This window comes from Phalacrocorax aristotelis, chromosome 3 (genome assembly GCF_949628215.1).
Source record: "Phalacrocorax aristotelis chromosome 3, bGulAri2.1, whole genome shotgun sequence".
NCBI lineage: Eukaryota > Metazoa > Chordata > Aves > Suliformes > Phalacrocoracidae > Phalacrocorax > Phalacrocorax aristotelis.
In genome coordinates, this window is record NC_134278.1 from 72,189,109 (window position 1) to 72,216,702 (window position 27,594).

At 37.9% G+C, this 27,594-nt stretch overlaps 1 protein-coding gene across 3 annotated transcripts in view; it reads right to left on the minus strand.

Annotated features, from left to right (window-relative positions):
• The window catches only part of TAB2 (TGF-beta activated kinase 1 (MAP3K7) binding protein 2), a 67,933-nt gene that overhangs the window by 19,560 nt on the left and 20,779 nt on the right, over positions 1-27,594 (minus strand). For all 3 annotated transcript variants that reach the window (XM_075087970.1, XM_075087972.1, XM_075087971.1), the window contains exon 2: positions 1,107-1,296. In XM_075087970.1, the coding sequence (XP_074944071.1) occupies positions 1,107-1,208 (102 nt within the window). In that variant the 5' untranslated portion in view covers positions 1,209-1,296. The remainder of the gene's footprint in view (positions 1-1,106; positions 1,297-27,594) is intronic.

The following is a 27,594-nucleotide window of genomic DNA, read 5'->3' on the forward strand; positions in this document are numbered from 1 at the left end:
GATCACTGGAAAATGCAAAGCAAACACATTCAAGCAACACAGTTAAGTAAGTCTACCAGCATTTGTTAACTCTAGGCTTTCAGGTGTCCCTACACCAGGCTTTGGATAGGCATACTTAATTTATCTCCTGTGTAATCAACATGATATTATAGAGCAGAAGTTGACACAAAATACGGGCATGTAGGTATTCTGACAGTGGCAGTATAGAAAACAGATAGATGGAGGTAGAAGTTGATGATATGGCAGTCCATAGCCTTAGCACTAACTGCAGTACCAGACAAAAATGCTTTGTTACTTCCAAGCCCAACAGAAATCCATAGATTAGCAGTATGGACTCCAAAGCTACAACAAAACAAAAGGAAGTCCATCTGGCAGCCAAAGCCCTAGGAAACACTGGGCAAAAGCACACCTATGCATCACACCCACTCAGGTCTAACAGGGTGGATGCTGGGCCACAGCCACCTAGTCCTGCCTGACTCAGGCTCGCTCAGGCAGAGAACTTGTGTGTGCCCACATTACACTCGTAGGCTCCCTGCTGAGGAAGACACGCAAGGCCACTAGCACTGGCTCTGCAGGCCAAGGGAGCTGGGCGTGGAAAGCAGCAGGGCCAACCTGCATGCAGGCAAGAGCCCACTAATTGCCTTGATGCCTGATGGAGACTGGGTAAGAAAGTTGCTTCTGGACCTGCCCTGACCCTCAAAGCAAAAACAAAACCCAAAAAAAAGAAAAAAGCAAAAGAAAAAGCCGCATCTGTGTCCCTGCTGGACTCAGGTTGGCTTTGCATCCCTCCTTTTGCAACAGTTAGTTTTGGCTCTTGAGATGGCCAAAGGCATGAACATACTGATTGGCGAGACGGTAGTCTCCATGCACACGCTGATTTACAGGCTGGTTTACCTTGGGCCGCCATAATTAGACATGGAAAAAGAGAGGCCAATTTAACACTTAGCTTGCTGTGCAACATGAAGAAATTGGCTGTGTATATTTGTCTCACTCAAAATGGAAAAAGGAAAGAAAAAAATCTGCTCTGCTTTCAAAGGAGACATCCATACATAATGCTTAAAATAAGCAATACTGCTTACTCGTACAGTCATTAACAGAACACTGACCTGTAACATGCATCTGGACACAACACCTTCAGGTACCTCAGGAAACTTCTGTCGCAGGTCATGTAAAACCTGAATATCAATTTGCTGGCTTCCTTGGGCCATTCGTATATTGCCTGGTCAGGATCGTTTTTCAACAGGCAGTTTTAGGCCTTAGTAAAGGAAGGACTCATCTCTTCTGTCCCAGCATTTTCTGCAAGAGGAAGGAAAGCCTTAAGACACTGAAAGCAGGCACTTTTGATGTAACAATACCCAATAAAAAACAACCCCAAAAAGCAACACACAAAACACCCCTTTCCAATTATAAAATCTAAGTCTATATTTTATGTCAATGTTTTCTCACGTGACTTCTCTTGCTAACTAGTTGTCTTTCACACACTCATAACCTTGAAAATTGCCCATTTACAGACACATCTCCTCATCAGTTAGTTTCTATCTTGGTTTTTGTATTGACATTATAAAATACGTTAAGAATGAAACATACTTGGTTTATCACATTATTAAAATTAATGGTTTTAAGAACAGCAAATGTACTTATTTAAAACCCAAGTAAACACAAAGAAGTCCACATCAAAAATAGGAAGACAGTGTTCATTCAGCTTTTGAGTACACCTACACCGCTACTTTTGTCATCACTGTTACTGTTTACTATCAGTACATTGTTGCTAGAAGTTCAGGTTTTTTAAGTTTCAGGACTTACTAGCAATAGTCTACTTGTTTTTCACCCAACATACTTAAAAATATACTGAGTTTATGACTAGAAGGAAATAACCCTCTAACAACTCAGGTTTCTTCAATAAATTCAGTTTCTTCTTTGAAGAAAATTATGAAGAGTTATAAATAAGATTGTATCACAATCACCTCGTCAACACATTTATAGAAATTTAGCTGTCCTTGCCATATGATGTCCACAGGCTTTTACCAAGAAGAACTTCTACCAATTAAGTTTGGAAGAATGCACCTATGTGTTAAGCAATGGAATAGTATCTTCTTCATATAAAATAATATTACAAATAAATGTGACCATATGGTTTATAAAAAACCCAAAGTAGTCAACTCCAACGTTCATTTACCTCTTAAATTAGCAAATCTTATTCAAACATTTCGATCAACTTATTCATTTTCTCCTCCCCTTCTCTACATACTTTTCTTTTTCCTTTGCCTCATATCCAACATGTGCTATTACCCATGTGCTGACTCATGGCAACCTGCAGCAGAGACCTGCCTCCAGCACAAGGCACCTGTATGTGGATCCCATCAACCTTTCCCAACAATCCCAATGGCAGACTCACTTTATAAGTGAGCCTATGTGCTTATGTTTATGTACTTTTATGTACTAAAAAGGGACTAGTGGCAAATTAATTGAGGAGCATTAATCACAATTTTCTAGTGCATTAACACCACTTGCGATTCAAATGGAATGTAGCATGATGCCACAACTTCTCCTGAGACTGAAAAGATGGAGAAAAACCTGCAAAGAATTGATGGGAAAGCACAAAGTACATAATTTTCACTAGTTATGACAAGACAGGCATAATACTATTTTAGGATCACTGAACCACTATATTATATGCTAGTCCTGAACCACTCTATTAAGACATTTTCAACTCCTGTGTCTTCTCTGGTCTGAACTGATACAATTACCAGTCAACTGGTAATTGGTGTGAACCAGAACACCTCCAATAACAGGTGAACGTGGTCTGAAAAGCAACACATTAAGCAGTTCAACTGTCTGCCAACAATTTAAGAATAGCTCAGAAAAAAGAAAACCCAAAACAACCCAAAATACATGTTGATCTGAAGATTCCATCAATTTGCACTACACATGGAAAAAAGCAACTTGATAGCTAATAAAATAGTGAAGGCTGAAAGTCCTAAGAATATGCTAGTAAACATCTGCTCATTAATTTTAGTCCCATAAATCCCATCTTCTCTGATATAATCACAATACATAATTAAAAATGCACAAACAGAAATTTTTGTTGGAATGTTCAGAGATATTTTGATAAAACATATCACTATCCTACCCACAGTTTTTAGGGCACATAACACAATATTCCACTATCGAAAACAGTACCACGTCTTCCAAAAACCCTAATGTATGACAAGTACCAGCCAAGACTGCTAGAACTGGCAACACAGGTTATGATATTCCTTCCCAGCATACACATTTTGTTTATCTGACTATCCAAGTTCAGCATCCCTTCTCTTTGTGTACATTATTAATGGAGTCAGAGCAGCCCAACTCTTCAGGAGCTAAGAAGTCTGGCTCCCTTCAGACCTTTATGATTAAAAAAAACAAACACCCCAAACAAATAACTATCTGCAAAGGTGACCAGTATGAAGATCTGTGAAAATAGCAGGCAAGACAGGATTTTGTGGAGTCCTATAGAAGTAAATTAAAAGTAGTGAGCACACATTTAACATGAACAGTCACAGCATGATTACAGTTTAAATACACACCTGCAATAACCCTGCACAAATCTACTCTGCATATACCAAGACTGCTATGTATCTCAAAGGGGTAGAGAAATACCAAAGACAACTGCTACATAAAGCGCCTTGCGGCTGCTACTATCGATACCCAAGATCACTAATTTAAAGGTAGCATGAATACCCCCTAAACAAGCTGCAGTCATACTTTAGACTGGAGTTTAGACACACCCCAGGGGTCTCAGAAACCACACCACTGGACAAGCAGAGGATCAAAATATTTTGTTTTGAACAACTCAAGCTATACATTTTACAAAGAACCATGTTCAAAAGCCAACTGATGGAGCAAATCTTGGCTTACACAATTGAGAAAAATCACCCTGGCCAGACAGAAACACAAGTAAATACCTCATGTGAAACAAAAAGCAGTAATTTATTTTCTACCAGAAAAAGTGTCAGGCTTTTACCTGTTACAGAGAAAAGCTATATTAAACATAGCATTAATATGGTTAAAGTAAGAATTGCAAAAGTTAAAATGAAGTAATGAAACAGCTTTAAACAAATTCAAGTACTGCAGAGTTCCTTTCCCCTCCCGTGCATTGGCTAGCACCATGTTCAGTATGTACATACACTGTTAAAATGATGCTAACGCCTGTTTACATTTACTCAGGTTTAAAGCAAGCAATTCATGAAGGTTTGGGAACAAAGAATGCTGTAGGAGTCCTTACAGTCTCAGAGCAAATGCCTGTTCACTACAGCAGACCCAAGGGAAAAGCTGCTGATCCAGACAGAGCACACAAGCTTCATCCAGAGCAGAGAGCAGGCCCTTGAGGAGCACACAGCTGCACACACCCCTGAAAGCACCTTTAGCAGCTCTCTGCCCTCCACCTGGATTAACAGTTACTGGAGATCCTACTCCCAGTTGTTTGAAATACATGCCCTCAGACCGAGAACAGGAACTTCTCACAAAAATCTTACATTCTTAAACTCTGAAAATGTCAACTCTGTGGCAGTGGTAGCACAGTTTTAAAAATGAATTAATCCATGCTTCACTAAAAACACACACCTGTTATTTCTTCAATGGTTTAGAACACTAGAGAAATCAGAGCAGTGACAAAACACTACTGATCCTACACTTTAAGCAACTGTTAAGAAATACACTGCTCAGCAGAGGGAAAATACCCCAACAAATTAAGCAAATAATTCAACTGCTTATCAATGATAACTGCACTGTAATGCTTTGCTAATTAAATTCAAAGCTGGCAAGATCCCAGCAAGTCCAGAAAAACACACAGGATTCAATTAACAAGAAGGGAACTGGTTTACCTTAGTTCAGCATCAAAAGTCATTTTTCCACTCTTCTTATACTGAGTAGCCCGTTAAATTTACTGCTAAACAAACAGTTAACCCCCCCAATCCTCCTAAGACCTCTGATTCCCCCCCCCCCCTTTTCTCTAACCTACATTAAAGGAACCATACCACAATATACTATATCATTACTGGAACAGTAAATTCTATACTCTCCATCTCAAATTCCCACTACTGTACTAAAACATTTGTATTTACTCTTTATAAAAAATTTTAATTTTGTCTTATGTATGAGGTTGGCAAAACAGCACCTTCACATGGAACTGCATGGAAAAAGATTCATGCACCCCTTCTTCATGAAGAAGACAGAATAGATTAAAAAATGTTATTTAAAACCAGGAGAGCATTGCACATCACCCCACTGCTTCATTTCAGTAAAATACATTCTATTCTAGCTTATTTTTCAGTGTCTGTAGTCTTGATAAAACACACAATGACCACAATTTCCATTTATTACTTTGAAACAGCATGAAAGTATTATAATTACCTTACAATTCAAATAACTGCTGCAGAGAAGCTGACTTATGGGGCATAATCCAATGTTTACAAAATCCAATTATTTGTTGGTAGCATGCAATACTTGGGAGACTGACTATTGTTATTTTACTATTGCACTTTTAAGTTTGGGTGGCTTAGCACCAAGAAGATGTATGCAGTTAGCGTAGGAAGAGCTAGAATTAACATGTACTCTATCATTTTACTGAAGTTACTAAAATTTTTGTATGTGTGCACCAAATGTGTCAACATGGTGGAACACAATTATATTTACTGTAGTACAGGAGAAAATAAATGCAATAGGCTCTGCTCCCACTATCTTCATTCACAAAGAAGTATACTCGAAATCTTGTAGGCAGTATATCCACCACATTTAGAAAAAAACCCTTTTTTTTTCTTCAGTTTCAATAGGTAACTGATATGGTTTCACTGACAATATATCATATGAAAAAAACACTTCATGAATATTAAGGTCTCACTGCAACCATCACTTAAAAAGTAAAAACCTACTGCAGAGCTCAAAGATATTTAAATATCATGAATAAACGGAAATTAACCTTAAGGAAGTCTAAAGTGGCAGGCCAGGAGGCCTCATGATGCCTCTTAGTAAAGATTAAAAGTTTTCCCAATTCTTGATGCTGCAAAGGAACTATAAAAAGACTCGGCATCCATAGCGCTAGAGGAAAGCTTAAAGAAACTGAAAGTTATGCTGACAGCTGCATGCCTAAGGAATAGAAATGTAGCACTGTTGTCACCCATAGAACTCAGAATCTGACAGCACGACATCCAGAATATTGTTAGAAAGTTTATATATACCAGTGGAAAATAAAAGGCACAAATGCAAGAGTGAACAGCCAAGACTGCCAGTAAATAGACTGCAGAAGAAACGGGTACCAACAGGGAAACTGCTGGCAGCAACATTTTGGCTTCATTCAGAGACTCAGGCATAAAATAAGGGCAATACAGCATATAGAAGTAAACTGAAAAAAAACCTATTCAAGATAGCAGAAACAAAATCCAGCAATGGTAACTCAGAGAAAGAACTCTTCATAAAACCATTAGAAGCAGAGTTTACTTACAAAGGAACACTTTTACATACTGAAGTGCAGTACAATATAAAGTTATTTTTGCAGTAATGTCCATTTACTAATCCTTTTACATACTGCTTTTTGGCTATTTCAAAAAAACCCTTCAGTGTGACTTTATACTGTTGAAGACAGACACGCACAACAAAGAGCCTAGCGCTCACTTATGCCAGAAACACTAAGTAACTGGAAGAATTAATTAGTTGTGTTCTTTTAAGGTTTACTGGCAAGATCCCCGGATAACTTAAAAGGCCTGGCAATTGTAACATGATGGATCTCCTGCTGAAGCTTTATCCTGTGAAAACTATTGATACAAAAGTAAACAACGTGTCATCTCCCAAAGGCTGCTCAGAACCATGAGTATAGGACAGAAAACAAACTGATCTTGTTTATTAAAAAGCTCAAGGAAGACTTAACGTGAAATATGATTCAGATGCCAAATGTTATAATGCTGAACCAATAGCTAGTTAAGAAATAAATATTTTTAAGTCTCCTTTCTTCTGACAGAGCACACGTTCAACATCAACAGATCGGAGACAATTCTTCAATACAAACCTTAAGCTTAATATCACATTGACTTTTCACAAAACACTTATGCAAGCATTCTTCAGAGTAAATTCTGCCAAAACTGATTTTACAGAATAATTATACATTACAATCTAAACAAAGCAGTTGACAGTCTAGAATATTATCTGCACTTCTTGTTCATTACTCATCTTTTCTTATTGCAGCTTCACATACAGTCCATGCCATAAGAAATATCAAAGGTAACTGTGCAAACAGTAGCATAACTGCTGTACTGAACGATTCCAGCTGAACTTATGATGCACTCATGACAACTGAAGTCCCATTTATGGTCAGCTACCACTCTGGAAACAGCCTTTGCGAGTTCAAGAGAACAGCTTTTGGAAATGTGCAGAACACATGCCCTTCAACCTTCCCAAAACCAAATTAATGAAATCTTCATATCTGCCTTTATACTTCTGCTACATCTAATAAGTAAATTGCTCATGCTTTTCTGGAGTTTTCACCTAATCACATCTGATCTGTTATTTTACTCACATGGCTAAAAATGCTATAGAAGTGATCCCTCCAAAAGCTTGTTTTAGAAACCTGGCTGCAAATATTTATCAAAAGGGCACTGTGAATGCAGAAACAAGAGGACACTTCTTTGTAGCATTAATGGTGCCGATTATAGGCGTTGTGCATAAAAGGACTGCTGTAACAACAGCAAATTAGATGCAACAAGTTGCAATGCAAGACTGCTAGAGGTTGCTAAAATGCCTGTTGAAAGATTTCTGGCATTTCTTTTGATGGGTCCAAGAGGTGCAGAAAGAGCAGAAACAGGTAAGCAATTGTAAAGGCGACTGACACCCCACACCCCCCCCACAAAAAAGGAAAAAGCAACCACCCAACCCCTCCCTACACTTATCTCAGGTCCTTCAGCAGGACCAAGTAGTTCCCCAATTCCCCCCAAACTTCTCACCTATCCACTAGATAGCTCAAAAAAGGAAAACTGTCTTCTCCTCTCCCCGCTCCATGCTTTCTCAAGCACTACCTTCCCCCATATATTTAGCTACCTTTCTCCTGTTGTCTTATCTAAACACCTACCCAAGCACTGGATCAACAAATACTAAAAAACTCCCATGGACCCTGCTTCAGGCCTCAATTCTGACATATCGCTCCACGTTGCCAATTCAACTGCAGACCAACCTTAGGTCACCCTCTACTGAGTATTTCCTTACACTGAACAGCTCTAATTATAAAGTATGGCTGATATAGGTATTGCTAGTCTTCCATCTTTCTTTCAATAATACAGTGACGTCTCTGGTCTATGCCTAGGACTGGTAATCAAATTATAAGCTTATGAATCTCGAGCCACAAAACACCCCTCCTAAGTGGGATCCCGTTCCTCTGGCAGTAACGGGCATTGCAAGTTTATAGCCAGTTTATACTTAGTCATTACATGTCAACGCTCCCCCTGAGAATTAGGTTAGGGGCATATTTTTGTACCCCCATTGCTCGGGGGGTAGGGGAGTGAAGGGGGAGGCACAGCAGAAATTTATGTGCCATATTCTCCTCTTGCAACCTGCCTCTCCAACCTCGTACATACCGATTTCCACACCTATTATTCCTTCCTTTCCTTCCTCACCTATACCTACAAGTCCTTTTAAATGTCAGACTAGAAACTCCCACTAGATGTGCCTAGCAAATGGAGGGGGGGCAGGGGGGAATTTATACCACTGCATGTAAGGCCAACTTTCCTTAAAGAAATAGGTTCCTAGCTCCATGAAGGACTGTATAGTTTTAACTATAAAACTGACAACTTGCAAGAAAAAAAGAAAAACCCAACAACAAAACCAAAATTTTATAACTCTGAGAAGCTACAATACAAAATATATTTAGAAATTAAACAGCAAGAAATAACGAAAGAGTCTTCTACCCACCTCCATCTAGTCCTAACACACTTTTTTCTTAAAATTAAAGTTTAAAATAATTTTGTAAGGGAGAAAATACAGAAACAAGACCATTCTACTGCAGAATCCTGTATTCTCTCTGTAAAAGAGATTAAGCAGTGAAATGATAGAATATAAAAGCTTACACTAACATCACTAATCCTTTAAATGCATATTTTAAAAGAAAGAGTGTGTGAGAACTAGATGATGGAAACAGGATTAAATATTCCTAGCAGAATTTAATTTTTCTAATACATTACTCAGCTTTTCCATGGCTATTTTGAACCATTTCAACAGTCCTTCAAGAGTCTCTCTACTTAGAATAATCTTCTTATCAAAACCACAAGTTATCTTCTACTCACTACCATCAATCTCCTAAATAAAAAAAAATTCAGCTCATCACAATTAGTTTCTGGTCTCATCCTCAACCTATTAAACAGCGATACATCTATTTAACTGTTCACCAGATCTCTACTCTGCACTGTTCTAGATCCAAACAAGAAAGAGGATATAAACCCAATTTCATCATATGACCACAAAACTGAAAAAATCAGAATTACAAATAAGCATGACTAAGAGTTCTCCCCCAAACACATTATTCGATTGGATTAGACCAAAAGACTTCTACCAAATAATGAACGATGAGCAAGATCAGAGGACAATGGTTAACTCTGCAACAGTTCAAAGAAATAATCTGTTCTTGTGGAAAATCTATTTTAAGTGATCCTACCTGGAAGAGATTCATACCTTGAAGCGCAAGCTGGTATTTCCTCTTCCTCCAAATTAATTACAAATATTTATTTCCAGAAATAAACTTTCATTTAACACATTTCATAATGTCTTTCTAGCTCCTGGTCTGAATAACAATGTACTATAATGGGTCCCATAGCAAAAGCATGCACATATAAAACATTTAAAGATGTTTGATCTGTCAGGTATTTCCCTTGGAAACTATAAGAACTTACAGAATTTATTTTTCAATGAAAAATAGTTAGTTGGGGTTGCACATTTTTCATATTGCACAAAAAAATTAGTGGCCACCCCAGCCCCCCAGCCCTGTGAATGCTTTTAATTCTTCTAGGTCAGCCATGCTAACATGCACATTAAGGGATTCTATTAATGGATTTTACACAAGTTGGGTTTGCGTTTTATTTTTTCTCCCTTAGAGAATTAATTAAAAAGAAGGCCACCTTCCTTTACTGCATGCCATTCCATGGATTCTACCAAAGCATAGCTGACTTTTTTCATAGCTCAGCAATATGTTAGTAAACCCCATATATGAGCACCTTAAAAATTAAGTTTTAGATAACTTTAAATAATTCCTCAGGAGTATGGTTTCATTAGAGAAACATCTATCAACAGTTATCAAGCTTGCCTCAAGCTATTGTTATAGTTGGCAGTTTGAAATTTAACCTGTATTCTCTGCATGGCATGTTAACAATATGAATCTGGATCTGAAAGCTTTAATATTTGTAAAAAGGGTTTCAGTTCCGTTCTACTGCGTATGAAGTAGAGGTGAGGAAAGAAAAGCATCTCTAAGATGGCTGAGAAGCCAGTTTGAATTCTTTCTAGGCTTACTCTCAAGGGCACAACCAACCATTTAAGAGCAATACTTTTCTTGTGCCCTCCTGTCCACACATGTCTTCCAAAACGGCTAGAACCTTTGCATCACAAGTTACCCAGAAGGCTAAGAACAGATCATCATCATTCCCCCCACCCTTCCCCACCAAATTATTCTCACCAAGTTGAAATGAAAAGGTAGTATGCTATTTTTCTTCATTTTTATTCCCTGATAAATACACTAAAAGTGCAATTAATTGTGATCAAGTAACCAATGATTTGTTAGGTATTCACATGAATCTCAAAATAGGGTCTCTACCTGTAAAATCACACTGGGAATATAATGTGAAGATAAAAATCAAGATGACTGACTGCCACAAGTATCTTGGAGTACTTCATGAAACTCAGAAACTTAAATCTCAGACCCTTACAAATTTATCTTGATGGTCTTGATGGCTTCACCTCAGAAGCAACCATACATTTGCATTTGTCTTGCAGCACTTGTTTCATGGCAACTGTAGGATGCCATAAAAAAAAATTGCATTACCTAACACTGTCAGGGTATTTTTGTTAATTATATTCATGAACTCCATAGTAACTCCAAATTCTGCCTGTGTTAAGATTCCAGTCTTAGCATCCTTCATGTCAATTCTACTCAGGTAATCAATTCTCTGCACCTTTAAGCAGATGTATTCCCTTCTTTTCTATGCATCTACATATTTGCTTCCATTTATCAGCTTCCCAATCTATGAAAAATCCATTAATTCAGGCAAAGTTCAAGTAGCAAGTATTAACCTTCACAACCCCAACTGCGATTTTATCAGCTTTCTTCTACCGACTAACTGTATGAGAAAGCTGTGAAGTATATTCCACATTTTTTTTCCTTCTGCATCCTCAAATTTCTACTAGGGCTGCAACATAAAGCTTTCATAAAGATAATCTAGGAACTAGCTGGAGTCTACTGTCAAATGTATGTATTGCTATTTTGAGGAGTATGCGTTATTTCTAGTGCAACTGTTCTGAGATTTGGAGGAAGAAAAAAACACTTAGGCAAAAAAATGCCTATCTCAGAAATAGGCAGGAAAACACACATCTATACAACCAGCCTCTACTAAATAAACAGTTTGGAAACAATGACAAGCAATATTCATTTGTTATTTGTCTCTTCTCACTCAACTAGATTTCCTTTAAAATCTGGTTTTGATTGACAATTGAGAAATAGAAAAAAATTCAAAGCCTTCCTGAAATTAAGTGATGATTTTAAACAACCAGTTTAAATCTAACTAGATGCTATGACCTCTTACAGGTCCTATGATCACAATCTGCACTAATGAAAGAACATAAGTATCCCCAAGTCAGACGAATGGACTCAGTATTGTCTAACGGGGCAACAAAAAGCAATATTCAGGAAGAACATGTAAGCCTGAGCCTTTCTGTAGTACATTCCTCTCATTCTGTCAGTATATACAACTGTGTGATTAAGGAAATTAGAGAGCAGATCCTTATCTATTCTCTTTACAGACCTGCTGACAACATATTAATCAAATTCCTTTTCTCAACCTGCTGAAATCACCTGCTTCCACAATACCCCGTGGCAAAGGATTCCAGGTATTTAACACTTTGTGCATTTAAAAGTAGTAATAATTAAAACCAAACCAAACCCCAAACAAAAAACCCCTACAACCAAAAATCTTCCTCAGACTCTTTCTAACTAGTTGTCCTATAAGCTTCCAGTGCTACATAGTTCTAAGGTTGCAGGATTTGGTGAGTAACAGTCGTGCATTCACCACCTTCATGTATTTGTAAGCTTCACTCAAATCCTCCTATAACCTTCCCCTCTCCAAACTTGTAAGTCTGTCTTTTAAGTCCCTCCTTGAAAGGCAAGAGCTGTCATCTTGATTTAGAAAAAAAAAGAAAAATTATCTTCTTGCTACCTTCTGTAATATCAATATATCCTCCCAGATATATGTTGGCCATAGCACCCAGTACTCAAGAAAAGGGCTCACCAGGACTTTACACAGGAAAAGACACTATTTCTTACATCCTCAGTGTCTTTCTGATGATGCCCAACAGCTCTGTAGGCTTTTGTGGCTACTGCTGAACATTGAGCCAGTAGTTTCACGTAACTGCCACAAATCCAGGATATATCTCTTCTGAATTGCAAGGAGAGTTCTGAATATAGTACCTGGAAGCATCACCAGGGCTATTACACACCACAGGATTGTATACTGGAACTTTAATTGCCTATTCCTACCCCTCGCTCCCACCAATGCTTTTCCTTCTCCATATTTAGTTCCCTAAACATCACTAGCTGTGAAAGTCTAAAATGTTTTCCAATATTTTACTACTTCCTAGTTTGTTGAGTGGAAGGTAGTTTGGTAAAAGATGCAACTGAAAGAAGAGTCAGAGTTAAAGTCCTTAACACCTCAAAATCAGAAAAGTGTTAAGCTTGTGGTACAAAGCCTGTTGTACATGCTGGTTATGACCACAGTAGAAGTAGGGTTACAAGCACCTGAAAGTTAGTTTATTTTTATCCCTCTGCTTTCCTGAATTTTAATCAGTACTCTACATAGAGAACAATTCTAAAAAGAGCTGGCTCCAGAGCAGTTTGTGAAGTTCCAGTTTTTATATTTGACTTCAGTCCAAATCAGATCAAAGTCTTACTTGAACAAGTTGCCCCCTAAAAAGCTGTAGATGTTCAGGGAACTTGCCAGTAACCTACTGCCAACAGCAGCAATAAAATGGACATTAATGACAAGTTCATTCAAAAGCTTCAGCAACCTCTACAATAGTTGTCTCTGGGCCAAACGGGACTACCCTGTAGCCTAAGTACACAGAAGCCCATCTCAAAACCTCCTGGCTCCAAACATGCTTTCAATAGTATGAAACAACACTTCCATTAGACCTGGAGCTGCAGAGTTTTCAGGCTTCTGGCTCCACCACTGAAAACCACAGTCCAGCATGACTGGCTGCTTCAGATTTGGCACTGTACTCTACAGTCCCTATTCCCGTGGTAGTTTTACTGAATCCAGGTAAGACTCAGCTTACCCTTGCTAAGCCTGTATTTATTTTAAAATCTTCAGCTAAATGAAATAGACACCTGATGAAAAAAGAACTATAATTTCTAGGAATCCATAACCCTAGCTATTTCACAGTACTTTTTGACAATGGTTTCCCCAGTTAAAAAAAGACGGCACACAAACTAGATACAAAACCTTTCAGAAGAGACTGATGCACATGATTACTATCCGAAGAGCCACCATGGGACAGCACTGTATAGGAGGCAGCACACAGGAAGAGCATGATGCTTTTTGCCCTTAAAAGATGACATGACCAGGAATATCTCAGGTCCTCAATGTAAACCTCTCAAAAATGATACATAAACAATTTATTTTTAGAAGTCAGAAATATGACCTTTCAGAGAAATAAATTTAGATGGAAACAGTTTGAAATTGGATTTTAAAAAGCACAAAGAGAATCAAATCCACACTGAAATACTTAGGTAAAAACAACTGCTGGATTTCATCCTGAGGAGCCAACAGATTCTGTGAAACAAGGTATTCATGCCTTAACAGACAACCATTGTAGAGATGACCCTTTATTACCACATTGCTACAAAGTTTCTCAAAAAACAAAGTTACACATAGCTTGCTGTTACTTTGCATATCTTAGCTCTCATTCTAAACAGCAAGAAGTGTGATTGCTTCAGTTCGGAACTAAATAGAAGTACTCTTACTACACTCTTCTCAGTGGGAAGACTGCATCAGAGACACACTTCAAACCCAGCTGGTCTGAAACTGAAATAACTGTCAGGTTTATCCATAAAAAAAGCTTTGCAAAAAGAATCTTCAATCTCATAACTGAAAGTACATTACTGTTTTTCCTATATTACCAATTCAAAGATGAAAGAACAAGAAGGGTGAAGTAGTAAGTTACATGCATGATATATAATGCTTTTGCTCTCATTTATAGTGACTTTAAATTGTTGTATGTAAAATCATCCTACTGTCACATTTCCACAACAGCAGAAAGTCCAAGAGTGAACTTTGTGCCCTTTTAGCATGTTCCTTCTGACAGTATTACCATATTTCTTCAAAATTCATATGAGAACATACGCCCTGTTGTGCCATGTTTTAGCTATTTGCCCAGTAGTTTCATTTCTGATATAGATATGAGTTATTCAGTTCACAGGGGGAAGCTCTGGAAAGCCTCTGTACCCAGGCAAACATCTGAACTTCAGCAGTCCGACACAGAAGTCAGAAACAGCATTACAAATCTCAAAGCTTTCATTACATATGCCAATCTTACAGTGGTTTTGCTTATAACTAGACTGGCATTTGTAAGACTTCTTTCTGCACTTCATACCAATACTAAAGCAAGTACCCCTAAAAAAATGCTAAGAAGTTCCATTCCATCACGGTAAGCCAGAAATTAAGCTAATCAGAGATCAAGGGACATGCCAGCATTTTTAGGGGCAACTTTCCAGAATCGAAGTATCTCAATAATTGCCCATACCTACAGACGAACAACTCTGAGGAAGGGGTAGTGGTTTTAAAATAGAACAACATACATTTAGATTGGACACAAGGAAGAAATAGTTTTTGATGAGGGTGGCAAAACGCTGGACCAGGTTGCCCAGAGAAGTTGTGGATACCTCTTGTTGGATGGGGCTTTGATCAACCTGATCCTGTGAAAGAGGTCCCTGCCCACAGCAGCGAGCTTGGGCTGGATGATCTTTAAAGGCCCCTTCAGACCTAAACCATTCTACGGATCTATATCAGCAATGACCAAAGATAATTGCAATTCTTCTAACAATCAAAATCCAGTGCATTAAGTAATGTCTTAAAATTTTTTTTCCTACAATTAGATGATGTTGCTGAAGTCAGGCTGCATAGCAAGTTATATGCATACAATTACGTTAGAAAAAAAAATTCACAAAAATCCTAGTAGTAACAAGGTATGTTAATTGTTTTTATTCACATTCTATGCTGCGTCCTTTTTTCTAATCCATGTGTGATATTTTTCCTTAGAGGAAAGAAATGGCTTCCTTATAATATTGGCCTAAAATGTTGTTATAGCCTACCTACTGTATTAACAGTGAGATTTTCTGAAAGAATGAAGCTCACCCCAAACATTTTTAAAAATTAAGGTGAAGCTTTCTTGCTGCTTTGACTGAAAACATTAATTTATGGAAAAAAATCAGAAGCCATTTGCACCTCTCTTTCTTAGGCAACACATAATACACAGGCTATTTCCTGGTTTTATGAGGAAGGTTTTTTCCAGTTATTTCCCTGATTTCATTAAGTGAGTCTCCATTTTTTGCTTTTTTAACTTAAATTTTTATTTCCTTAGTTGTGCAACCCCAGTCTAGACAGTGACTCACTTTGGCACAAGCTGGCCACTGCAACATGGCCCAGCAAGACAGTGGTGTCCACTGTCAGGAAACAAAGATGCAGGAAGCAAAGATCTGAAAGTCCTACTCCAATAAAACCTGGTCTCATCTTTAAGAAACTGACCTAGCCAGGATGGGGCTGAGGGGAAGGGAAGAATGGAGAAAAGCCAAGCCACAATATATAAAATGTCATTTCATTCACCTCCAAAATATAGGCTATGATTTATCCCCTTCTTCCACATCTCATTGCTTCCCCCCCACTCCTGTTCTTTTTGTCAAACCTCAAATGTTTATATGACTATAGAAAGAAACAAAGGTGAGAACGTGTTTCAAGTTCAGGACGAGTTGCACCTCTGACACTCTCTCCAGTTCTCTAAAATTCAAACCAAAACTTACATGTTCCTATTTGGAAGATGTTCACCGTCAGCAAGTATGGTCTTTCCCCCGGCCCCCATTCCCTTTATGTCTTTTGAATCTGATTAAACCAGGAAAGTGGGTAAATCTAGCTATGGTTTAAGAAGATTAAACAAATTCAGAATGTATCAGTACAGCCCCACATGAGTTACTGGTAAGAGTGGCAGTGGTGGTCTAAAGGTTGACAGTTCAATCCTTTTCCTGAGGATGAAATATAAGGGTAGATATAAGGGTGTAAGGGAATATAAAGGATATAAGGCCATAAGCAGAAGCTGGAGAAATAAAAATGCTAGGTCTGGAAAACTGATTTGGAGGGAACTACCAACTCTACTCTAAGACTTCGAAGAACCTTGTTTTCTTTGTAATGTTCCCAGAATAGAGTCAACCAGTCAGAGATCTCTCCATCCTTCATTTATTCTGTTGCTCTAAGGGTTGTTACTACTGCAGCAAGGGCAACAATAATGCTAATGCTTTTGAATGCAGTTGTCATGGCACAGTACCAAAACCTCCTCAAGCCATACAATTAGGAAGGAAACTTACTTTACTAAGTTTCTAACTCAGCCAATGAGATGCAATAGCATTTCACAGGGCAAGCAAGAGAGGTGTCTAGCTTGAGGAATTCTCATTACTGAATTAAAAAAAAATGAGCTTCTGACAACATGTATTTTAGAATAACAACAAATTTTAAAAAGTCTTTAAAATTCTCATTTCCTGCTATAATAAGCTTACTATGAACAATAAAATTGCTATGAAGAATGTTCCTGCTGGGTCTCCACCCTCAGCCACATTACGTACCGTTCATATCCTACAAACAAAGTCAGACTAATGCAATAACTGAATAAAAGGCCTCAAAAAAGCATGAATGTAGCAAAGGTGAATTAAATCTAGTTGTGCTACTCTGCGTTACTTATGATACGATTGAATTACCCTTAAATTTATGGCAGCCAAGCTCCAGAAATAGTACTTTAAATATATCTCACTTTTAATTAGTTATTCTTTGTTTCTTAAATTGATGTGTAGTGTTCAACAGTTGATACATCTACTGCAGACTATATTAATGGTGACTTATCTCAGTACAGACTTTAAATACACATCCACATAAAAAGAAAAAAAGAAGTTTCCAAAAAGGAAAAAAAAAATCAAGCACTGGGAAGTTAAGAGTAAAAAATTAGTAACATCACAATTAAACCATGCAACATGTATTCTCACGCACATCACTCAAGATCTGCCTAACATCATGCAGTAACTCCACAGTAATGCCAGGAATAGAATTGCTCACACTGATTTTAGCACAATGGAACGCAACCAAAAAGACAATTTCTCTCTTCTTATCATACTCCAGTTCATTCATCATCTTTCCTTTGTGTTTTGCTAGGCAAAACGCTACACTTACAAACTGTGATATCTTCCAAACAGTCTTATCAACAGTCTCTCTGCTGATCTCATTTTAAAACATAGCAGCAATTCTAACTTGTGAAACAACAAGAGTTTTTCCAGGTCATAGGGTCAAAATCTGTGATTCCCCATATGCTAAGCAAGTACTTGACTAATAGTAACATTTTGCAAAAATGTATAGCAAGGGCTTTCAGATCTATGGCAGTCACACAACCAGGAACTGTCAGCACTAGCATACAACGTGCACACAGACACCGCCCCCCCAGCCTTTCAGCTTGCTGAAGCCACATTCATGGAGCATTTCACCATGATTCACAGACTACTTTGAGAATGCCTGGTTTATACACAACACCACTCAAAAGAAAAGTTATGGAAGTGAAAAATTCCTGAGCAGTACTACTGGCTTTAGAGGGGTTATCTGCTTAGAGAAAAGCAAAGATACCAGGGATAGCTTGAGCAATAGTATTTTGAGCAAGTCTGTAAGCTATTACCAGTTACTAACTGCATGATTTATGAGCAAAATAAATTCATCACATCATGTTTAGTGTTCTCTCCTTTACTGAATGAGCAGTTACCTCCCTGAAAAAAACATACATTATACACCACATAGTGGTTTGAAGCTCTTAGTGGTAGAATTTGTGATCCCATTTACATGAAAGCCATTGCTCAGAGAATTAAAATGGATCATCATGAACCCATAGCTGTGCGTTTGGACTGTTAGTGCACTGCACCAAAAGAGAAAGGAATGAGCTGTTTTGCTTCCTCCTAGTTGCCACATGCAGTCATGACGCCACACAACTAGTAGTTGTAGTCATGCGTAGTCCTCACCACACAGGTTTTTGTTTTTCAAGCTACTGAATTCATACCCACAGTTTAAGCCCTGATTACAAACCAAATCCTTTCACTCATGTTTCAATGAAGATAAGTGAAGTTTAGGTTGCCTAACTTACATTTGTAAGTCAGTATCATTAATTAACCAATTAATATTATACTGTGGAATTATCACACCTGGTATATCAAAGTTTCCTTATGAAGCCCTAACATCAAAATTACTGCTATGTGTGATTTAAGTGGATTTATACCAGGCATGGTATGATGGTTAGGACAAAAGGCATTTAGGACAGTCTGAGGTCCAGGTTCTCTCAAGAGAAAGATCCTGCTTTTCCCTCCGTTAGTACCTGGGCTGGCACTTCCCCTTTCTCCATTGAGCAAGCACTTGTATGAAAAAAATTAGATTACTCATTCAGAATATGTCTTAGACTTAGACTTAGTAATCCCATTTTTTTGGGCTAGGTTAATTTTAACCTAAATCAGTTTCCCAGCCTTGTTCACCACTCTGCCAATCAAATGCTTGTGCCAACTGGAGCACAGAGGCTGGTAGAAGCTGTGCCAGCTAAAAATCGTTCTCAGAACTACGATCTGAAGATGAAAAACTATTTCACAGAATGCTAATGCTTGCTTTCTTCCCTCATGTGCTTCCCTAGAGGAAAAAAAAAATACTATTTAGTGCCAAAGAAATAAGCTTTAGGAATGTTTTTAAAAAGTATGTCTAGCAGAACAGGTACTTTATTCTCATTTATAATCCAAATGGAAGGAACACAAATTTAACACTTAAAGAGCTTTCAGCTAGTGTTTTCAACCTTACTTGCAGTGTAAGTTATGTGCTGAAGACTAGCTAATTGTTTTTAAAATATACCATTTACAGAGAAATTTGAAGTAGCTTTGGACCTAAAGAAAGCATCAAACGAGAACAAATAGATCTATTTCATATAGACCAGACTTGAGAAAGTATTCAAACAGTTGCTAAGCAGCAGCAGGGTACAGGCATCACATCAGATTTTAATGTTTCACTGATCATATATCTGAGTTTTACAAAATCATTTATTAAAATATTTTCTCAAAGTAACTATTTAGCCAGATGTCCACAAGTATAGTTTGAAAACTTATTGACCAACACTACAACAACTAACACAGAGATGCTGTTAGTGTCACAAGTAACCATATCTGTATTTCAGTAGTCTAGAGCAAAAGAATGGAGAATGAAATAAAAAAGAAAGCTTTTAGATTTTGGCAGCAAGCTTCCCCCTACGGACAGAACAGGCTGTCCCCACAAAACTAGGATTTACCAAACGTGGCTCAATGATCAAGTTACACTTTCTCTGGCATTCACCAAGTATTGAATGCATGTGTCACAAAAAGCCACAAGGAATCCAAAAAGTTTGAGAGTAACTCCAAGTATTCCCTCTACTTTCCACATGCTCCTTTCAGAAAGTGCTCTCAGCTCATGCTGTGTGTGCAGAAAGTGACTTTTTATATATTCTTATTTCAAGAGCAAATAATTTCAATCAGATCAATTAAAATAACCTAAAAATAAAGTAACTTAAATCATCAGTCCAGGATGGTAAAGACACTGATGATAACACGTGAAAAGCAGGACTCTTCTTATAATTCAGACTGCCAAACCAAGAGAATGATTTATGGTAAAAACATTATGCATGGAAAAAGAAAAAAAAATCAGTCACTAAGAAGAGAGTTGTGCTCATTCAGATTAAGGACCCCAACAGGTAATATTCATCATGCTCCTCCTGAAGATTCATAGCTTTCCTGTTCTTTGTTAATTAAATAACAGCATTTATCTGACATTACTAATGCAAAATAGTAATCTCAAGTTTTACCAAATCAAATTATTTAAGGCCTTTCATTAACTCTCCCTCCCCCTAAAAAGAAAACACTTCTTCAAAATATTTAAACTAAAATCTACTGGCTTCAATACAAATAAAAGCTGGCTAGTCAGTCACCTAAGAGTTTTCTGATTTTCAACTCTTCAAAGTAATTTCAGAATTAACAATCTAGCCTACTTTGTTTTTGGAGAAGGAGTAGAAGAAAAATCCTCTGAATATATATGCCAAAAATATCTATGAACCTTTTCAAATCAAGTTCAAAGGCCACTCATTGTTGCAGGTGCAACCAATGAAGCTCCAGCACTAACATTATTAGATCTGTCAGCTGCCTCCTGTAGTACAAGTCCAGAGCACAAGCTACCTTAGCCAGGAAAGGTTGTTTTTTGTTGGGTTGTTTGGTGTTTTTTTGGGGTTCATGGGGTTTTTTGTTAGCTTCAGTATCCAGACTGCTTATGAGGAACAATGAGTCCACTATCGCTATTCTCGCTCACTGCGAGGATAAGGTTGTTAAGCGGATCTTCCCCTATTAGAAGACTTGAGATCCCCTACGAGATGCGAGATCTGCACTGCAAGTTAATTGTCTGGCAGTAACAGTCAACATTGTATGCTCCTTTACTGATGAAGTGCTTAGAGATTTAGGGTGAAACTACATAAGAAAGCTGAGAAGATGGAAAGCTTCAGTGAGAGAACATATTTTTCCGTCCTCCACTCTGCTCCCAGACACTGCAGTTCTGCCATCTTTCTTCCTCTAGCATTAACATTTGTTGACCTCTTCTCCAGGTCACATTCAGGTGATTAACCTGGTAGAAAACAATATCTTTCCTTTTGCTGAATTATTCTTTATCCTTCAGCAGCAACAAGCTGCCACATAAGCTCAAACCGCCTTAGGTACATTCACCCATATCACATCCAGCAGATACTAGGGCACACTGGAAGATCCTACTGTGCAAAGAGTCTGGAATTGCATTATTCTCAAATCTAAGATTTCACCGCTAAACTGAGAGGAACAATGAAAGAGACTGACATAAATTACACCCACTTTCCAAGAACTGTAAGTAAGAATCTGAATTACAGACCCTGTAAGCATAGCTAGACCAAAAGCTGAATCTGGGTAGTGAGTTATGAGCCATGTATTGTATTATTTTAGCAGCCAGCATTGGATCAGTGGTATTACTGCAAGCATTTGTATATTCCACTCCTATTACCCCCCTGTGGGATTGCATATTAAACCAATTCTACAACTAGAATAGGTGCATAAGAGCAGTGACTGCCTAAAAAAATAAACAAACCAAAAACATTTCTAAGAAACATGTAAAAACATACTCTAGGAAGCACTAGTCTCAATTTATGCAGCCTCAAACAGGCTGGAATTATATAATCTAAGAATTCTCTGTCTCAAACCACCTCCAGCAGCACCCCTGATAAAACAGTACTGATCTGGAATGTTTTCTAAACTTGGACCTACAACTCTGGATTACTCTGTGATAAAGAACAGCTCAATTTTCATAGAATCAGTGAAAAATTTAGGTTGGAAGGGACTTCTGGAAGTCAACAGCCCCACGCACCTGTTCAAAGCAGGACTAACTTCAGCTTTAGGTGCACAGGGCCTTGGCCAGCCAGATTCTGAAAATCCCCAAGGATGAAGAATCCACTAGGTTTCTGGAAAACCTCCACCAGTGCTTAATCAACCCCACTACAAAGAACTTTCTCTTTATGTCTAATTGGGATTTCCCTTGTTGCCATCCATGACTTACGTCTTGTTGTTTCGCTCACCACCCGAGAAGAGTATGCCTCCCCCATCTTGCCCGTAATTCCCATTAAAACAACCTAAGACCACCTTTAGCTCTCTCTTCTCCACATCAAAGATGAGTTTCCTCAGCCTTTCCACATATATCACTAACCATCTCAGTTGCCCTCAGCTGAACTTGCTCCAGTTTGTCAGCATTTTTTGCAGAGGCAGGCTCAAAACAGCCTGTCAGATGCATGCCCACAAATGCTGAAGAGAAGGAATAATCATATCCTACAACATGCTGGCTATGGTCCTTCCTATCTTCATCCTGAAAAGCCCTTTTGCCTGTGCTTTGAGAAGACTGACACACTGGGAAGTACTTTGCAAAATATAATAATTAGTATAGAAATACTTTTCCTCTAGTTTTAGATGTATAATACTTCCAACATTTGAATGTACTTTGATTATTTTGTGAACACACACCCCCCCTGCAGAACCTGGAGAAAAGCATTCAGTTTGACAGCTGCCTACTCAGAAAACTGAAGTGGGGAAAAAACACACAGAGGAAAATGGAAGTTAAGGGGCTGAATGTGCTATGAGGAAGAGCTATAGGAAAAATAAGCCTCAACGCATTTTGTGATGTTGAGCCCAAATTAAATTCAAACCTCTGTGCCAGGTATTTATCTGCTACAGCTGGGCTCTGTGCAGATCCTTAAATCAGTAGCTTACGTGAGCCCCAAATCTTTTTTCCAGAGACCTTACAGGTTTCAGCGGAATTTAGTTCTATTTGAGTAAGACTTCTTTCTAGCCCAGGCAAATGTCCTCTCTAGACATCACAGAGAACCCATTTAAATATTTGAAATTCAAATTTTAAAATGCCAAACTTCTTAATGCCAAAAGTCAAAGCCACTGCTAACAATATTTTCACAGCAGGAAAGTTTTAGATGCCAGTATAGACAGTGGAAAACCTTTTTCAAGATCATATACTCAAGTTCAGAAAAAATTATAAAGCCCCACATCTTCCCATGTCATAGCAGCTGGCAGATCTTGCTCTGTCTTTGTAGATTAATGCAGGATGGTCATCTATTGACTAAGAGAACAATAAACCTTGTAAGTGAAAGAGCATATAGATATCAAAGAGAGCTACTCTGACTTGTTACTGGCACCAGTCATTATGAACCTAAGGGAAAAAAAAAAAAAAACACCAAACCAAAACCAAAAGGTTTCAGATGGACTTTTAAACTTCATTTTCTCCCCGCTGCCTTGAAAAGCTGCTTCTTTCCAACAAGGAATGGAAACTGCTACACTTTCCATTAAATAAAAGTTACCACCATGTTGCAAATGAATGGTTAGTTACTTCAAATGAGGTGGTATAGTTAATTCCTTATGTGGAAAAAAAGGATTAAAAATGTTTTGAAATGCTGTGGCTTCCTCTTATCCTACAGCTCTTCCAGAAAGCCTACTGATTTAGTCTTGAGACAGACAGACATGCAATCACTTTTGGTCATTACATGAAAAGTCCTCAGAACAAAAGCAAAGACAACAGCCTATGAAATAATATTGAAAGACTACACCTCCTTTGAGGTTAAATGTCTTTCTATCTTGCCCTTAAAGGTATGTTTAAGCTGTAAAGAAGTCAGTAATCTGTCATTGGAAATGTCACATCCTTATTCTGACACTGTCAGTGTACCCTTACATGTTTTAAAAATGCAGCAGTTCTAGTGACTGGGCCACTGAGGGAATCAAACTGCATAAAATTCCAGGCACCCCTGGAACCTAGCCCAGCCTGCAGGTGATGAGGCCTCTCACCCCCTGGTATGATAGTATTAATGAATGAGACTGACCAAGACATCTTAACCATCCCTTTGGGAGCCACAGGGGATAGATACAGCAGCTTGGTAGATTGGTGTGTAATGATATCCACCTAATCACAACTGGACAAATTTTCGAGACACTGCAGCATGAATTTTGACCATACTGTTCCCTTTTACATCAATGAGAGCTATATAGGTTAAAGTACATGACTAATTTTAGTCCCTGTAAGAGACGCTTAGCGATACTGGCCACAAACAGCATCCAATGAAGAATGCAAAACACAAAGCAAATCTTCCACAGAATCCACTGAATTTGCCATAATGCAACACAGGTTATCATAAATAATTTAAAACTAATGAACCCACAGCCATTCCATTGCACAATGTTAAAATACATTCTGATGTATTCACATTGTGTCAGCTACAGCTCATTCCCTTTTTACCAGTGAGTCCTAACAGGTTTGATTGCTCCAGCCAAATCAAAACTAAATGTCAATACCAATACCACCAACCTGAGAGGCAAGCTACAGGCCCATATCTTTCAGGAAAAAAACCAAACCAACATGCTCTCAAACAACAAAATCTACCATGAACAGTGCCATTTCAGTTATATGAATTTAGAATGAAGAATTATTAAATGCTCCTAGGCCTGGGTTAACAGCAAAATTATGTATAGCAGATTCAAATATAGTCTATCCACTATAATGTTTCATAGTAAAATTTAACAATAAATTACTTGAATGCTACAACAATAAATATAACTTGCCTTTTAAAAAAGTATTCCTCGTATCTCAATTTATATCATTAAAGAGACAAAACACAGTTGTTCTAACTTAAAATTCTATAAAGAAAAGTCACAAACAACACTGGAAGTTAGAAATTTATTCCTTATATATTCAAGAGGAAGGGAAACCAGTGTTATGGTGAAATGAGTTGCCCATATGCCTTTTTCACCTTTAGAAGAAATTCTGCAAGTTTTCTTTATAGCTTCTGAACTATTGCATAAATTTTTTAAATAACAGTGATTTTGGTGATTTTGCTCTTACGCAGATCAGTAAGTTTACCCACATATTAGAATTTCTCTTCAGTGCTTAGGAAAGCTACAAAGAGTCAGCAAAAAACTGTCTACAAAGAACAGATTTGCGTTTCCTTTCCAAGCCACAAAATCTAGAAGCTGCTTCCCCCCCCCTCCATTTTAATGAAACCTTAAACTTTGCATAATTAGAAAAAGCTCTTTCCAGTTGTTGCCACAGGGATAATGAACACTTAAAAGGAATATGCAAAGCACACATTTCTACTGTAACACTATGTTACATTTCTCAATCGATTTGTAATTGTTTCGTGTTAGCATTACATGATAAGCAACATTTGATAAAAGCGTTTAGAACAGTAGTTTGTTTCACAACCTTAGACTTCTCATTGTCCCTGTCGTACAAAGCCCATTCCAGACTGACATTTGGAAATTGAATGGGGCAAAAGGCATTCCAAACATTAATTACCAAGTGAAATAAATGAAACTGCTTTATAGTCACATATGAGCGTAGATATTTATCAGCTTAGTAAAAAATATGAAATACTGTAGTATTTTTTAAATCCTACAAATATACTATTAGTCAAGTGTGATTGAAGGAAGCCCACCGTAGCTGAATGGTATCTGAATACAAAGAAATGTGACAACAGTTTTAAATTATTCTTCACTGTATAGTACATGTAGCAATATGCAGAATTACAAATTTAAAAGCAAAGCATAAAAAAACCCTCAAATTCTTTAACTACTCCAAGTACGGGAGAATACATGCCTTTTCCTCCCCCCCATTTATAGCATGAGACTGACAACTGAAAGTAAACTGACACCTAAAATGATAGAACCATATCAGAAAAAAAATTAGAAAATCTAATTGCCTGAGTGCAGGAAATTTGCCAAGTAGCAGGAAATCCCAGGTTTCTGGACAAAGAATCAAAACATTTTGATGCTTTCTTTTCCAAGTGGACCCACAGCTACATAACCGCCTTCCTAAGTGTCCAGTGACAAAAAAAGGGGAATTATTAAGAAATTCCATATTATCCCCTGAAATCCTAAACCTCTTTTTCAGAGCATTTAGCTTCTTATTGTATCTACTTAAGAATTGTGAATTTAATTTCTTGTAAGACTTCCTGTTGCCCTCACCTTCAAATATAAAGATTGCTATTAATCTTCCATCGTCTGCAGGAATTCTGATGCAGTAAAAGATGGAAGCAACTATCTCAACATTACACGTATTCCAAGTAGACAGCACAAATAAACAGAGGATGCCATGACTTTATAGTTTTTCCATTTTGTAATGATCCATAGTAGTTCAAATCAGTTTATGCAAAGAATAATGATTTTTTTAATACAGGATTGACAGACTCATGTTGTATATATTATATACTGTGACAGAGAAATATCAGAGCAAAACCCACAATTATCCTTTTCTCCATTCCACAATCAAAATAAGCTATATTGATGAAAGCTGCATCTGTGTAACATTTTGCCAGCATAGTACCAGCAACACACCTAGAATACACAGATTAAGCCATAGGCTATAGTTTCACAACACTTTTTCCACTGCAGTACCAGCTTAAGCAGTCCTCATCCTCAGCTGTGCGGGCACAACTGTTTGTGCAGCTGAGCAGTGAGGCCAGTCAGGGAATCGATCCAGGTTAAAAATAATATTTTTCTGATGGTAAATTCCACAATCTGCTTTGCTGCATAGCCACCTGGAACATTAACTAGTTATACTAGTGCAACTGAGGGGCAACGCAAGAATAAGAAGCTAAGGTCAGGGCAGCTCATGCTGGTGCTGACTTGGAAAGAAATGCTCATGAAACTACACCTTTGGCATTCCCTGATCAAGTGCATTACCCAAACATTGCAGAATAAGAGAGAAGAATACTACCTCACAAACATTTTAAAAAAAAAAAAAGCACACAGGATGCTTCCACCCACTTTTCAGGAAATACTATGCAAGGGCTATAAGAAATTCTCTTAGAAACTATTATTTTTTAAAACAGAAGTTGCAAACTGCCCCACTTCCTCCCCCCACCCCATCATCACTCCCCTGTTTATGCAGAACAAGTGTATTCTACCATTTACTGTTTCTTTCGCTAGTTCGCACACAAAACCTGGTATTGGATCTCTGCCCTTCAGGCAAATGGGCAAGATGCTATTGCATTTGTTCTCTTACCAAATCCTGGGCAATGGAAAAGGAGGGGAAAATAAACTGTAAGCTAGGACAGTAATATCTGTTTACAGCACCTTTATGTGTAAGCACATTTTCTGTGCTATGATAAAGTAACAAGACTAAAAAACCTCATCTCACAATACCAGCTACCCTGTTTGTACAAGGGCTACATCCTACCTCCTTGATAAGATTTTTAACCTTCAGCAGCAATAGGACAAGCCTTTCTGTTAGTGATCTGCTTTACTACTCCAAGTTTTTCAGTCTGAAGGATCAACATGTCTACAAGGCCATGAAAAGGTATGAACCCTTGCTGGTTGTGCTCTATTGATATAAATGCTTTCTACTCTTGGGGACAAGAGCTATTGGCATACAGACTGCTCAGATTTAGCACTACATGGATAAGGCTTCCGAACAGAAGCTGGCTTATATCATATTAGCATGGCATGCAAGACATAGGGAGCACACA